The 15,705-nt window shown below is 43.2% G+C and overlaps 1 protein-coding gene across 11 annotated transcripts in view; it reads left to right on the top strand.

Moving 5' to 3' along the window:
- PLEKHM3 (pleckstrin homology domain containing M3) overlaps positions 1 to 15,705 on the top strand; it is a 208,203-nt gene that overhangs the window by 39,264 nt on the left and 153,234 nt on the right. For all 11 annotated transcript variants that reach the window (XM_045367599.3, XM_045367601.3, XM_045367602.3 and 8 more), the window contains one exon: positions 11,216 to 12,151. In XM_045367599.3, coding sequence (XP_045223534.1) covers positions 11,216 to 12,151 — 936 coding nt within the window. The remainder of the gene's footprint in view (positions 1 to 11,215; positions 12,152 to 15,705) is intronic.

The following is a 15,705-nucleotide window of genomic DNA, read 5'->3' as shown; positions in this document are numbered from 1 at the left end:
TAAAGATATGATAGAAGGTGAGCAATATGAATTTGTGTTTCCTGGGGTTAGCACTTCTATCTCTTGCTCAAGAAAGCTAGACTTAAATAGAGAATATAGATGATGGTGTGATCCAGAATTGGTGATTAAATCAGAGAGGTAAGAGAAAACGAGTTTAAACTACTGACCACAGATCTTGAGAAGCTAGGAATCCAGTGAAACAGGGAAGAGGTTGTACGGGGTGAGGTGGAAGAGTTTTGTGATTGAAGGCCCTCGTGAAGATGGAGTGGAAGGCAGGTGAGGTGGACTGAGAAAAATGCCTGTGTAAAGAATGAAGGAAGGCCGGGCGCGGTGGCTCAAGCCTGTAATCCCAGCACTTTTGGGAGGCCGAGACGGGCGGATCACGAGGTCAGGAGATCGAGACCATCCTGGCTAACACGGTGAAACCCCGTCTCTACTAAAAAGATACAAAAAACTAGCCGGGCGAGGTGGCGGGCGCCTGTAGTCCCAGCTACTCGGGAGGCTGAGGCAGGAGAATGGCGTAAACCCGGGAGGCGGAGCTTGCAGTGAGCTGAGATCCGGCCACTGCACTCCAGCCTGGGCGACAGAGCGAGACTCCGTCTCAAAAAAAAAAAAAAAAAAAAAAAGAATGAAGGAGAACCAGGTTGGAATTGATAAGAACTTTATTATGAAGAGTTCTAAAAGGTCTAGGATATTACTGTTGGGGAAGACAGAGTTTGTCTCTGGAGTCAAAGAGGGTAAGGAACTGTGTTGTCAAGATCCTAAAACCACAGGGCAAATGCATAACTCACATTATTACCCACCACAGCAACACCCCAGGGTTCTTTCCCACTGAGTCCACATGTGGTCTCAGCATCTTTCTCAGTGCAGAGTTCCAGGAAGTCAATAGCAGTCGATGAAAACTGACTTTTATCTTTGCTTTAGACAGTGCCACGAGGGGTTGTTACTTGAGACCAAGAGTGGGTGGAGCTGACAGTGGGGCAGTGTATAAGAGATGAAGTTTAGTAGTCCCCTGGAATTAGAGTTGTGGCTAGAGTGGAATTTTGAAATCTAGAGGGTGTAACTAATCTTGGAGAAGTGCACAGCCTTAGAGGAGGGAGTGGGGCTGGTAGGTGGTTGAATGGTTCTCAGGAAGTCTAACCACTTTCTCTCCTGCTCTAGGCTGTCAGTGCAGTGCTGGCAGCACCTGGGCCAGAGCCGTTAGGTGAGGTTGAACCAAGTGGCATGGTGTCTGCAAAGCTGGAAATGGGGCCTAAAAGGCAAGAGGAAGTAGCAGTTGAATACAGATTGTTGGTATTGGCCATAAGTGAAGACGAGCCAAATCAGAGGAATACCTTTGTTCTGAAGTGATGCTTCTTTTCTTTCTTTTTTTTTTTTTTTAAGTTTTACACTTTTATAAGTTTAATGTTGTCACTGTATGTTTACATATTCATTGGTACAATTTACATCAAGTTTTGTACTTATCCATTTTTGCAAAGATATCTTTTCTTTTATCTTTAGCTAATCAATTATATTGATGGAGGCCTCATGTGGTGGCTCACACCTGTAATTCCAACACTTTGGAAGGCCAAGGCGGTAGGATTGCTTGAGCCCAGGAGTTTGAGACCAGTCTGGGCAACATAGCGAGGCCCTGTCTCTACAAAAATAAAAATAAATTAGTTGGGCGTGGTTGGCGCACACCTGAAGTCCTACCTACTCAGGAGGCTGAGGTGGGAGGATCTCTTGAGCCTAGGAGGTGGATGCTTGCCGTGAGCCATGAACATGCCACTGCACTTCAGCTTGGTCAACAGAGCAAGACCCTGTCTCAAAAAAAAACCAAATGATGTTTTTAATGATGGAGAAGTCTATATTCGAGTAATTTACCACAACCAAATTGTAAGGACTTTAAGAACTTCTGTCACCTTTGTGTCTCCAACAAAGCTTAGTGCCCTGCTTTGCACGTAGTTGGTGCTCCATAAATGCGGGTCAAATTGCTTTGCTTCCTTGTCTTTGAGCCTATATAACAGTTGTAAATCCTGTTTCCTGACTTCCAGATAATATCATTTATCCTTTCAGCTTACTATAGCCTGGATAGCCTGTAGAGAAACTGAAAAGAAAGATGATCCAGTGAAAGAAGTGTCATAGATCTTCTAAACTTTGACAGAGAAGCAGTCCGGGTGAGCCTGTCTAAGACTGCATCCACTTTCTGCTCTGGCTTCTTTTCACATTTATTAATCTTATTATAATAAGTGTTTCATTTAAATTTTCCTAGATAATTTTGATTTGGAATATTGGCACCACATGGCTTTTGAGTTCTTTGAAAACATTAAAAGGTTGCACTTTGTCTTTCATTCCAACTATTCCCTGATCTTCAGAATCCTATTCCTGTGGGTTCATTCATTATTCTGACTCAGGCAGTCCAGATTTTCCTGGTAAAGTAGTTACCTAAACATTTCATTTATTGTGATCTGGAACATTGTATTTTTAAAAAAGGCAAAATTTTATAAAGTAATCAAAATGAAAGCACATTAATAGTCCAATAATTATATATGCTAATATATGTGAACAAACCTAATTATTTAATCTGTATATATTTATAAAAAATGTCTAAAGGGTTCATATCAAACAGTATACAGGCCGGGCGCTGTGGCTCACACCTGTAATCCCAGCACTGTGGGAGGCCGAGGCGGGCAGATCACAAGGTCAGGAGATCGAGACCATGGTGAAACCCTGTCTCTACTAAAAATACAAAAAATTAGCCAGGTGCGGTGGCGGGCACCTGTAGTCCCAGCTACTCGGGAGGCTGAGGCAGGAGAATGGCGTAAACCCGGGAGGCGGAGCTTGCAGTGAGCCGAGATTGCGCCACTGCACTCCAGCCTGGGTGACAGAGCGAGACTCCGTCTCAAAAAAAAAAAAAAAGTATACAGTCTGGGCAGGAGAATTTTGTGGGTGCTAGGGTGTAGAAGTGGAAACTTTTTTTTTCCTTTTACATTTCTTACTGATTTGGGGAATAATTTTTTTTTTTTTTTTTTTTTTTTTTTTTTGAGACGGAGTCTCGCTCTGCCGCCCAGGCTGGAGTGCAGTGGCCGGATCTCAGCTCACTGCAAGCTCCGCCTCCCGGGTTTACGCCATTCTCCTGCCTCAGCCTCCCGAGTAGCTGGGACTACAGGCGCCCGCCAACTCGCCCGGCTAGTTTTTTGTATTTTTTAGTAGAGACGGGGTTTCACCGTGTCAGCCAGGATGGTCTTGAGCTCCTGACCTCGTGATCCGCCCGTCTCGGCCTCCCAAAGTGCTGGGATTACAGGCTTGAGCCACCGCGCCCGGCAAGGGGAATAATTTTTATTATAAAATTTAATAAATATTTGATGAGCATGAAATAGTATTTGAAGGCAAAAATGACTCTGAGTCATCAGAATGGTATAGACATAGAGCCGTGAAGGTTCAGAGCACAATTGTTTTCAACTAGAAGGGATGAAGAAAGGCTTCAGGAATGGATGAGATTTTATCGTAGCCCTCAAGTATGGGGAGAACTCGGACAAGCAGAGACGAAGGAAGATCTAGGTGGGGGACTGTGGAGAAAATGCATGAAGGTCAGGAGGAGGTGAGCCATGAAAACGGTGATTTGGTCAACTGACAGAAAGATGGTGGAGTTAAGAGGGGCAGCACTGTGTGAGGGGTTTCTGAGGAAATGTATGATGGAGGGGTCAGGCTAATATACCCTGAACCCCCTAATTATCTTAACATCCCTAGAAGTGGGACAACCACCTGTGACATACTCTTGCAAAAACAAAACAGATACAAAACCAAAAAGCCGCCAAGAATGAAAACACAAAAAACCTCACTGAACCTTGAGGTTCAAGTAGCAGTTGACAGAAAACGTGGGAAACAGGAACATTGAAGTAATTCTGTGAAGATACACTCAGCCAAATCCAGAATGTGGGAAATTCTGCAGGATAAATGAACCAGCTTCTTCAGGAAATACATGGCATGTAAAAAAAGGAGGAAGAGAGAACTGTTATAGATTTTAAAAAACTTAAAAGACATGTCAATGAAATCAACATATGAACTCATTCAGACAAACTATCTATATTAAAGAAATGTGCCTGGGTGTGGTGGCTCATGCCTGTAACCCGAGCACTTTGGGAGGCCGAGGCATGTGGATCACCTGAGGTCAGGAGTTCGAGACCAGCCTGACCAACATGACGAACCCCTGTCTCTACTAAAAATCAAAAAATTAGCTGGGTATAGTGGCACACGCCTGTAAACCCAGCTACTTGGGAGGCTGAGACAGGAAAATTGCTTGAACCCGGGAGGTGGAGGTTGCAGTGAGCCGAGATTGTGCCACTGCACTCAAGCCTGGGTGACAGAACGAGACTCCATCTCAAAAAGAAAAGAAAAGAAAAGAAAAATGTTTGGGACAACCTGGGAAAATTAGACACAGACTAGGTATTAGATAAGGAATTATCAGTTTTGTTGGGTGTGAAAAAGTATCGTATATATTTTAAAGATCTTATCTGTTAGACTAGAAATATACCCTGAAGTATTTACAGGTGAAATGAAACTAATGTCTGTGATTTGCTTTCAAACATACCAGCAAGAAAAACAAATAAAAAGCAAGAGTTGGAGAGGGATAGGAGAGATGAAAGAAGAATGGCAGAAAATTGCGATTTTTAAAACTGAACAATGCGTACCTGGTGTTCATCTTACTCTTCTACATGCTTTTCAAGTGTGTTTGAAACTTTCCATAATGAAATGTTTAAGGCCAAGCCAAGGAGTATGGACTTTACTGTGTGGCACCCAGAAACCTGTGAAGAGTGTTAGCCTGAGGAGGGGTGTGAGAGGGACTGTGAGATACCCATAGAGTTTAGCCTGGCAACAATGGGTGAAATGGCCAGGAAGGAGGAGGACTCAACCTTGATGAAGGTGGCCATGAGCATGGAAACTTTTTTGAGAACAGATAGAGGAAATAATGGCAAAAGAGAAACTCTTTGGGGTGTTGGCAGTAGAGAAGTGAATCAGGTGCATGACAGGGAAAATTCCCTTCTTCCTCTTCAGTAACTAGCATTTATTGTCCTGAAACCACTGCACTGGATACTGTAAGGATGAGGAGAAGGAAAAGGGGATCTTCGTTGAGGAGGAACAGAACCAAGTCTTTGTGTTAGCCACAGTAGAAAGCAATGGAGAAATAGTTGTTTTTTTTTTGTTTGTTTGTTTGTTTTGTTTTTCATGAGGAATTTGTCTTGTGGTTTCAGTATGAAATTCACGGGTACAGTGATTTGTTTTGCTCGCCTTTCTCTGTTTTCTTTGGGGAAATGATGATATTCTTTGTCAGTGATCCTATCTGGATCATTTGTGATATTAGATAATTTACTCATTTGCAAAATAAATTATATTACAGTTGACTCTTGAATAACTTGGGTTAGGTGTGGCAGTCCCTCATGCCGTAAAAAATCCATGTTTGGGCTGGATGTGGTGGCTCATGCCTGTAATCCCAACACTTTGGGAGGCTGAGGCAGGCAGATCACGAGGTCGGGAGATCAAGACCATCCTGGTTAACACAGTGAAACCCCGTCTCTACTAAAAATATAAAAAATCAGCCGGGTGTGGTGGCGGGCGCCTGTAGTCCCAGCTACTCAGGAGGCTGAGTCAGGAGAATGGCGTGAACCCGGGAGGCGAAGCTGGCAGTGAGCCGAGATCGCGCCACTGCACTCCAGCCTGGGCAACAGAGCAAGACTCCCTCTCAAAAAAAAAAAAATCCATGTTTAATATTTGACTCCCCCAAAACTTTATTAATAGCCTACTGTTGACCAGAAGCCTTACTGATAACATGAACAGTCAATTAACACACATTTTGTATGTTATATGTGTTATATACTGTATTCTTACAATTGAGTAAGCCAGAGAAAAGAAAATGTTATTAAGAAAATCAAGCGGGGTGCAGTGGCTCATGCCTGTAATCCCAGCACTTTGGGAGGCTGAGGCATGCAGATCAGGAGTTTGAGACCAGCCTGGCCAACATGGTGAAACCCCGTCTCTACTAAAAATGCAAAATTAGCCAGGCGTGGTGGCAGGTACCTGTAATCCCAGCTACTTGGGAGGCTGCGGCAGGAGAATCACTTGAACCCAGGAGGCGGAGGTTGCAGTGAGCCAAGATCATGCCATAGCACTCCAGCCTGCAGGACAAGAGCAAGACTTCATCTCAAAAAAAAAAAAAAGAAAGAAAGAAAGAAAAGAAAATCAAAGCCGGGCACAGTGGCTCCCACCTATGATCCCAGCACTTTGGCAGGCCAAGGTGGGAGGATTGCTTGAAGCCAGGAGTTTGATACTAGCCTGGGCAACATAGCAAGACTCTGTCTCTACAAAAAATTAAAAAATGGACCAGGTGCGACAGTGCATACCTGTAGTCCCAGCCACTCTGGAGACTGATCTAGGAGGATTGCTTGAGCTCAAGAGTTCAAGGCTGCAGTGAGCTATGTTTGTACCACTGCTGTCCAGCCTGGGTGACAGAGTGAGACCCCATCTCAAGAAAGAAAGGGAGGGAGGGAGGGAGGGAGGGAGGGAGGAAGGATGGAAATGACAAACAGGCTGACAGGTGCACCATGGTGGCCATAGCCATCTACATAAAATAAGTAAATAATCAGGATGAGAAAATATATTTACTATTCATTAAGTGGAAGTAGATTATAAACGTCTTCATCTTCTTCATCTTCATGTTCAATAGACTGAGGAGGAAGAGAAGGGGCTGCTCTTCCTATCTCAGTGGTGGCAGAGATAGAAGATTTTCCAGGTAAAAGTGGACCTGCACAGTTCAAACCCATGCTCTTCAAGAGTCAACTGTATTCATTTGTGATGATATTCATTTATGAAGTCAAACACTTTCACTTCATTATTATATGATATTCATTTATCAAATTAGTCATTGTGAGATTTTATTATTTATGAAATTGAATACTTTAAAAGAATATGTGTGGGGTTAATTAAATGAGTTGAAATGATATAGCCCAGAGAAACAAAAGGTGAACTATGGTGAATTAATGAAAACTTAGATTTAAATACATAGCTTCTGATTTGTTAGTAGCAAAAATATTAAAAATAAACTTCAGTCTGGGTGCAGTGGCTCACAACTATAATCGAAGCACTTTGGGAGGCCAAAGTGGGAGGACTGTTTGAAGCCAGGAGTTCAATACCAGTTGGGGCAACATAGTGAGATTCCTTCTCTACAAAGAAATAAAGAAATAAGCCAGGTATCATGATGTGCGCCTATACTCCCAGCTACTTAGGAGGCTGAGGCAGGAGGATTGTTTGAGCCTCTAGGAGTTCAAGGCTGCAGTGAGCTATGATTGTGCCACTGTACTCCAGCCTTGGGGACAGGGTGAGACCCTGTCTCAACTAAATAAATAAACTTCAGATCCAGTAGAAAGAGTTGTTAGAGAAATGGTAGTTCTCTAGCACTTTATGATCAGATATGTAACTTTTATATCACACACAATATATTAATAAGGTATGGTATAAACAGGTCCTCCAGAGAGGAATGGATACTGCAGAAAATAGCTTCCTGATCACCTTTGCTATTTTTCTTCTTATTTTTCTTTTCTTTTCTTTTCTTTCTTTTTTTTTTTTTTTGAGATGGAGTCTCACTCTGTCGCCCAGGCTGGAGTGCAGTGGCGTGATCTCGGCTCACTGCAACCTCTGCCTCCTGGGTTCAAGGGATTCTCCTGTCTCAGCCTCCTGAGTAGCTGGGATTACAGGTGCACACCACCACACCCGGCTAATTTTTGTATTTTTAGTAGAGATGGGGTTTCTCCATGTTGGACCAGTCTGGTCTCGAACTCCTGACATCATGTGATCTGCCCACCTCAGCCTCCCAAAGTGCTGGTGTTACAGGGGTGCACCAGCGCGCCCAGCTGATTCTTATTTTTCAAGAAATTACATGACAAACAGCAGCCTATAAGAATACACCATTTCCCCAGCCTGGGCAATATGGTGAAACCCTGTCTCTATTAAAAACATACAAAAATTAGCTAGGTATGCTGGCATATACCTGTATTCTCAGCTGGCTGGGAGGCTGAGGTGAGAGGATTGCTTGAGCCTGGGAGGTCAAGGCTGCAGTGAGTCATGATCATGCCATTGCACTCCAGCCTGAGTGACAGAGTAAGACCCTGTCTCAAAAAAAAAAAAAAAAAAAAAAAAAAGCCATTTCCTAGGATTCTAGGATTCACAGTTTTTTTTTCTGTTTCGATTTAATGTACCACTTAAAGAGGGCTGAAGCTGAGTTGGGAGAACAGAGATAGGAAATGTTGCTTAGTGAGTGGGGAAAAAATGTTGGAACCCAGTGCATTTTTTCTTCTTATTCTGCATCTAGAAGGTGAGGGAACCTTGAAAATTCCCTCGCCGGTCTTCTCATTCAGTCCACCCAAGCTGGCACCTGCCACCATACCTTCTATAGTTAGAAAGGAGTGAGGTTTTAGCCGGGCTTGCTGCTGGTTTGGGCCCAATTAAAGTAGAATTTTTAATTCCTGGGAGCTGTTGTTAAAAGCTCGCAGAGAGATAAGAAGAGGGGAGGAAAAGTCCTAGCGAAAAGCAGGAGAGGTGGTTTTTATTTTACTCCGCGGACTCAGCTGAGCCGTCGGGTCACAGTGGGGATGGGGATAGAGGGACACATAGTTTTAAGTCTTATTATGGAAAAGATTGAACTATCATCAGTGCTTGATGGAAATGAGACCAGGAGAGGTGGCAGCAGTGTCGCTAACAGCACTGCCTCCCTTATTGCATTATCAGAAGAAAAAGATAACCTGCAAATAGGCATCCATTATCTCTTTCTACAAAGGGATTAGTGTGGGTTGCAAGAAATTAATGGCTTTTGAGTTACCACAGAAATACTAATGAATGTCAGGACCAGAGATGTAAAGCAGGTAAAACTGGCTTTTCTCAGCCTCATTTCTCTCCTTCTCTCTTTTGGTTTGCTATTTTAAGATCTAGACCTATATTATTCTTTTTTTCTTTAGCCAAAAGCAGAAATCTTTAGCCAAAAGCAGAAATCATACCCTTTGGCAGTATGATTTATCTTTTTTAGGGAATGAGTCAATTAGTTTATGACTGTCTCCAATGTGTGTCGGCAAAGAGATTGAGAAACATTTCAGAAATTAAAATCTCTACCAGGGAGGAGATGATTGACATCTCTTACATGGATGTCATTTTTTCTTTTCTTTTCTTTTCTCTTTTCTTTTCTTTTCTTTTCTTTCTTTCTTTCTTTCTTTCTTTCTCTTTCTTTCTCTCTTTCTTTCTTTCTCTCCTCCTCTCCTCCTCTTCTCCTCTTCTCCCCTCCTCCCCCCTCATCTTCCCTCCTTTCCCCTCCTCTCCTTTGAGACAGAGTTTCACTTTTGTTGCCCACGCTGGAGTGCAATGGCATGATCTCAGCTCACTGCAACCTTTGCCTCCTGGGTTCAAGTGATTCTCCTGCCTCAGCCTCCTGAGTAGCTGGGATTACAGGCGCATGCTACCATGCCTGGCTAATTTTTGTATTTTTAGTAGAGACGAGTTTCGCCATATTGGCCAGGCTGGTCTCGAACTCCTGACCTCAGGTGATCCACCCGCCTCGGCTTCCCAAAGTGCTGGGATTACAGGCGTGAGCCACTGTGCCTGGCCGGATGTCATTTTCATGTCTGATAAGAATGTCAGGAAATCTCTGAAATGATAGTCCCCTTTTATTAAGTACTAAACTAGTATATATTGCGCTAATCATTGATTATGGATGGCATGACTAGTAAAACAGTGGGAAAGAGAGAAAAGAAGATAGGAGGGGAATTATACCTACTATGTGCTGAGCATTGTGCTAGGTGCTTTATTTCTAATTCAACAAGTACTTATTAAGCACCCACTATGTACAAGGCAATGTTCAGTGTGCTGTGGTCTAAGAATGAAAAGAGAGACCTTACCCTTGCCCTCAGTGGAACTGATTGTCTAGCAGGAAAGACAGTCTTAAAAAAAATTTAAGACTTATTTTATTTGTTCAGACATGTAAATAAGCTATTATAATATAGCCTGAGCTAAGAGCCCATGATAGAAGAATAATTTAGTAGTGATACCTGATACTGACTCAGGCATGCATGCATGTGTGTAGGTGAGGTTGGGAGAATCAGGACAGACTCTTTTTCTGAAAGAGGGTAAGTGTGCAGTTGCTGATTGAAGCCTTTGGAAGGAGCATTGCAAGCTCAGGGGATAGCATAAGCACAGTCAGGCTCAGAGAGAAAACTGCCATCTAAGCAGAGACCTAAAAAGTGAGCTAGTCGGGTCAAGCTTGGATCTCTGGTTCCTAGACAGAAGGCCCATGAACTGGCCTTGAGGGCTGCTGAAGGTATCTGAGAAATGAGAGTTTGTGAGCAGCACATTTTATGCTCTCTCCTATTCATTGACCCTTCCTCGCTTTACCAACCTGAGAAAAGATAAGAGTATTAGCAGAGAGTTAGGTCCAGTGGCAGAAGGCACGTTCTCTCTTGTGTATTTGGTACTGTTAGGTTGGTGCAAAAGTAATTGCGGTTTTTACCATTAAAAGTAATGGTAGAAATAGACTGTTAATAGACTAATAGACTGTTAATAGTCTATTACCTAGAAAACATGGAACCCTGGCAAAGTGTGATTGATTCCTAGATTCACAAGGCATAACTAGTCACAGCCGTTCCAGTATTTCTGTTTTCCACACAGACCTCTGCATCTCACATTGATGTTGCACACTCCATTGGTGTTGCACGTTCCATGCCCCATACTTATTCTCGTACATGCGATTCCACCCTAGTTCTAGTTTTTATTTTTATTTTATTTTTAAGACAGAGTCTTGCTGTGTCTCTCAGGCTGGAGTGCATTGGCATGATTACAGTGGCTACAGGCATGTGCCACATGCCCAGCTAATTTTTTAATTGTTTATAGAGATGGGCTCTCACTATGTTGCCTAGGTTGGTCTTGAACTCCCGTGCTCACGCAATCCCTCCCACCTTGGCCTCCCAAAATGCTGGGATTAGAAGTGTGCGCCATCACACCCAGCCTGCTAATTAAAGTTTTTAGACTCAAGATTTCCCCAGCTATTTCTTGCCAATTAGGTACCATCTTGGGATTCTGCTACTTTTACTTTGTTTAATTTGAACCAGAAGACTGTCAGTCCCTGATCTGTGTGGTTTCTTGGGCCTGCCTTCTTATAACTAACTAATTCTAATTAATACTTTGCCTTTCTTTTTCTTTCTAGAACACAAGCAGACATTCCCAAACATTCTAAAGAAGGGTTACCTGGAGATTAGAAAGGACCATGACAGTTACTGGCAAAGCTGTTATGCAGAACTTTCACCTTACAACTTATACTTCTACAGCCTCGACAGCAGTGGGAATCAAAACCTCTATGCCACGTACCAGCTTTCACACTTCCAGAGCATATCTGTTTTGGGCAACCTGGAGGCCAGGATGGTGGATACTGTTTTGTATGACAACACTCAGCTACAGCTAAAGGCAGAGTCACCATGGGAGGCTTTGGACTGGGGGCAGAAGCTTTGGGAAGTCGTGCATGCTGCTGTGCCTGGTTACATGGGGCGGCAGAATGAGCTGACAATCTCACCAGGGCTTGGCCATCATGATGACTATACACAGTATCATTGTTTCCAGAAGAAAGCCAGTGGGCTGCTGTCACCGTCCCCTGTACTAGATAGCCCCAAACAGTACCAAAACATCCTCAAATCAGGGACTCTCTACAGGCTGACTGTCCAAAACAACTGGAAGGCATTTACGTTTGTGCTGAGCAGGGCCTACCTTATGGCTTTTCAGCCCGGCAAGCTAGACGAGGATCCACTGTTGAGCTACAATGTGGATGTGTGTCTGGCTGTCCAGATGGACAACCTGGATGGCTGCGACTCTTGCTTTCAAGTCATTTTCCCCCAGGATGTCCTTCGCCTCCGAGCTGAGACCCGACAGAGAGCTCAGGAATGGATGGAGGCTCTGAAGACAGCTGCCAATGCGGCCAGGAGTTCAGAGCAAAACCTGCAAGTCACACTGAGGAACAAACCCAAGGATCAGACGGGTGGGCATGAACTCAGGAAGAATAAACGCCAATCTGTGACTACCAGCTTCCTGAGCATTTTGACGACTTTGTCTTTGGAACGAGGACTCACTGCTCAGAGTTTCAAATGTGCAGGTATGAAGCAGATTTTCAGCCTAAAGCTCATTAAAGAACAATCCTGAACCCCACAATTGGAATTCACTTTAAAAATCCCCTTAAAAGGCTAGTCACAGCCACTTCCTGTTTATAGAAAGCATCTCTCCTCGAGGAGCTTACTATGTTAAAGCATCCGTCCATCCTTATCCCATGCTGTTGAAGTAAATAGAAGCAGCTATGATAAACCCCGTTGAATCAAAATGACTTGGCTAGAGCCTAACGAGACTAGAATTTAGGCTTCCTGAGTCGGACGTGATTCTATTCTCTCTGCCTTCTTGAATAAAGGTCACTGTGAATATGCATGTCACAAATTGTCTCATAAGAGACATTCAAGTCCAAAGCTGACTACTAAAACTCCTTAGGCAAGGAAAATGGCCACGGTCAGTAACTGTCATTGATCTTGACCTTGTCAAATCCTCTTAAGGTGAAATCTAGAAAATCAGTCTTGACAGAAAATGTGGGGGTGGCTAAAAGCAGGGTAGATGATGATTCAGCAGATGACCGCTGAGTCACTACGGGCTTATGCCCATCATGGGAAGCCCAGGGCTTCTGGAACTGCTATGTAAGGATGAGATGCAAAGAGGAGTTTGAGGTCAACAATCTTATTTTGTAAAAGCTTATTACTGCATCTTTCCTCTACTGCCCATTCTTTCACCTTTCCTAAAACAGTAAAATTACCAAAAAAAAAAAAAATTGTGCCAGGCACGGTGGCTTACGCCTGAAATCTCAGCACTTTGGGAGGCCGAGGCAGGCGGATCACTTGAGGTCAGGAGTTTGAGGCAGCCTGGCCAACATGGTGAAACCCCATCTCTACTAAAAGTGCAAAAATTCACCAGGCATGGTGGCGGGTACTTGTAATCTCAGCTATTCAGGAGGCTGAGGCAGGAGAATCGCTTGAGCCCAGGAGGCAGAGGTTGCAGTGAGCCAAGACAGATCACACCACTGTGCTCTAGCCTGGGCGACAGAGTGAGACTTCATCTCAAAAAAAAAAAAAAAAAAAAGGTTTTAAAACTTCACTGAACCCGATCTAGATATCTGTTATAAACTAAATCAAATTATTTTCCTTTCATTAAACCCCAGTTTGTGACATTAAATTTACCATGAGAATGGCTTTAAATGGAAACCTGATTTGGAAGGTTTTAATTCAAGTCTATTAGATTTAAGTATGTTGTTTAAAAGTGATCAAGAAGCTCACCACCAGCCAAAACCACATTTAAAATTTTGTCCTTGCTCCTGCATTGAAAAAAGCCAAATAGGGGTGGCACATTGAAAACCCACGTTTTGAACTTAGGTTAGTTATGATGCTGGTCTTTTCTGTTGGAAAATAAATTACCCAAAGTGAGGATTGAGTGAATCATCCTTGCTTTGACTCAAGGACCTCAGTGACTGTGGACCAGAAACTTGCGGGGTGGGATTGGAGAGACCAGAAACACTGAGCCAGTTAAGAAGCTCTACTAGACCTGGCGTGGTGGCTCATGCCTGTAATCCCAGCACTTTGGGAGGCTGAGACGGGCAGATCACAAGGTCAGGAGTTTGAGACAAGCCTGGCCAATATAGTGAAACCCCATCTCTACTAAAAATACAAAATTAGCCGGGTGTGGCGGTGGGCACCTGTAATCCCAGCTACTCAGGAGGCTGAGGCAGGAGAATCACTTGAACCTGGGAGGCGGAGGTTGCAGTGAACCGAGATTATGCCACTGCACTCCAGCCTGGGTGACAGAGTGAGACTCCATCTCCAAAAAAGGAAAAAGAAAAAAGAAGAAGAAAGAAGCTCTACTAGTTTATATAGATGTATCTGTAGGTATGAAACACCTGTATTAAGTCACCCAGATACTTTTGGAAAATGGTTTTGAAATAAGGAGATACTAGTTTTAGCAGTTTTTTAAAAAATAGACGTTTCAGTGTTTTATACTAGTATATATTTTTTTAAGTTCAGGCATTCAATAATAATTTACTAAGTGCTTACTCTGGACATCCTGGAATTATGGTACACTTCCGTGGCTTTAGATTACAGATGTGGTCAGCAAATCTGTTGTGTTATTGGAGTAAGGAAGAACAGCTCAGCTTAGTTCTCAAGATGTGGAGATTGGAGTAGCTGAATCAAGAAACTTTCTAGTAAAAGAGGGAAGAAAAGCCTCAGGTATTTCACAAGAGGTATTGCCTAATTCACCTCCCTCTCAGAAGTGTGCCTTCTGATGGAGGGTGCACTGCCCATGCTCTGCACTGCATTCATAGCATTCCTGACACTCAAGAGGAAGGAGAAATGTAGGTAGAAGGTGCCATTCAGCAAGCTCATCGCATCCGGGAACTGGAGAAATGAAATCAGGAAAAAAAGAAAAGTGAGCAAAAGAGGGAGAAGGAAGCTGAGTAGAAAAGAACAGGAAACATATTATATAATGGGCAGGAATAGAACTTTCTGGCAGCTGCCTTAGGTTCCATATGATAGGATGCTTCCCTTTGCTGTCTAGATTTTGTGCTCACTAAATTTGGCTTGTGGAGGATAGGTTGGATAAGGGTAGTAGTAGGGAATCAGGGGAGGAAGGCAGTCTAAAATTCATTTGCACTGCTCGACTTTTAACTTTGTGCTTTGGTTCGGAGTTCTGATGAATGGGGCAGAGAGAGACAGGTTTCTAATTTGGGACAGGGAGAAGTTGGTCTTAATTTGTATAGTATGGCACATTCCAAAAAAAAAAAAAAGGAAAGAAAGAAAAGCTGTTCCATTTATATACCCCTTCTTCCCTCAGAAAGTGCTATATTCAGTTGCTTTGTGATACTTGTGGTTTACCAGGTTGTTTTTGTACCAGCACTTGAACTCTGGATTTCTTTCTTTCTTTCTTTTTTGAGATGGAGTTTCGGTCTCATTGCCCAGGTTGGAGTGCCATGGTGCAATCTCAGCTCACTGCAACTTCCGCCTCCCAAGTTCAAATGATTCTCCTGCCTCAGCCTCCCGAGTAGCTGAGATTACAGGCATGTGCCACCACACCCAGCTAATTTTGTACTTTTAGTAGAGATGGGGTTTCTCTTTGTTGGTCAGGCTGGTCTCGAACTCCTGACCTCAGGTGATCTGCCCACCTTGGCCTCCCAAAGTGCTGGGATTATAGGCGTGAGCCACCGCCTGTGCCCAGCTGAACTGTGGTTTTCTAGGTAAGAATACTTTATTTCCTCATCTCCTGTAGGGGGCAGAGTCTCAAAAGAAAAAGGCAAAAACCTGTTAAGCAAACTTCTAAATGTTTTTTAAATTACCTGGGAGACTGTTCATTATATCAGAGATTATTATAGCAGATGGAACGTTAAAAATTGATCTGTGTTTCTCACAAACACAGTTAATCTAAACCAGCTGCTTCTTCCTTTTGTACCTATGTCTTCTAACTTTGCATCCTCATAAAAACACACCTTCAGTGAAGAAGCTGGTAGCATTGCATGTTGATCTTCCAAAATGCCAAAATCTTCAGCACATTGTTTTTGATGAATTTTGGCTTTATGTACTATTTTAAGGAGAGGCATATTGACTGTATGTCGTGGTTTTAGTGTGC

Source organism: Macaca fascicularis, chromosome 12 (genome assembly GCF_037993035.2).
Source record: "Macaca fascicularis isolate 582-1 chromosome 12, T2T-MFA8v1.1".
Taxonomy (NCBI): Eukaryota; Metazoa; Chordata; class Mammalia; order Primates; family Cercopithecidae; genus Macaca; species Macaca fascicularis.
Note: the sequence above shows the minus strand (reverse complement) of the source record. Positions and strands in the feature narration are given on the sequence as shown.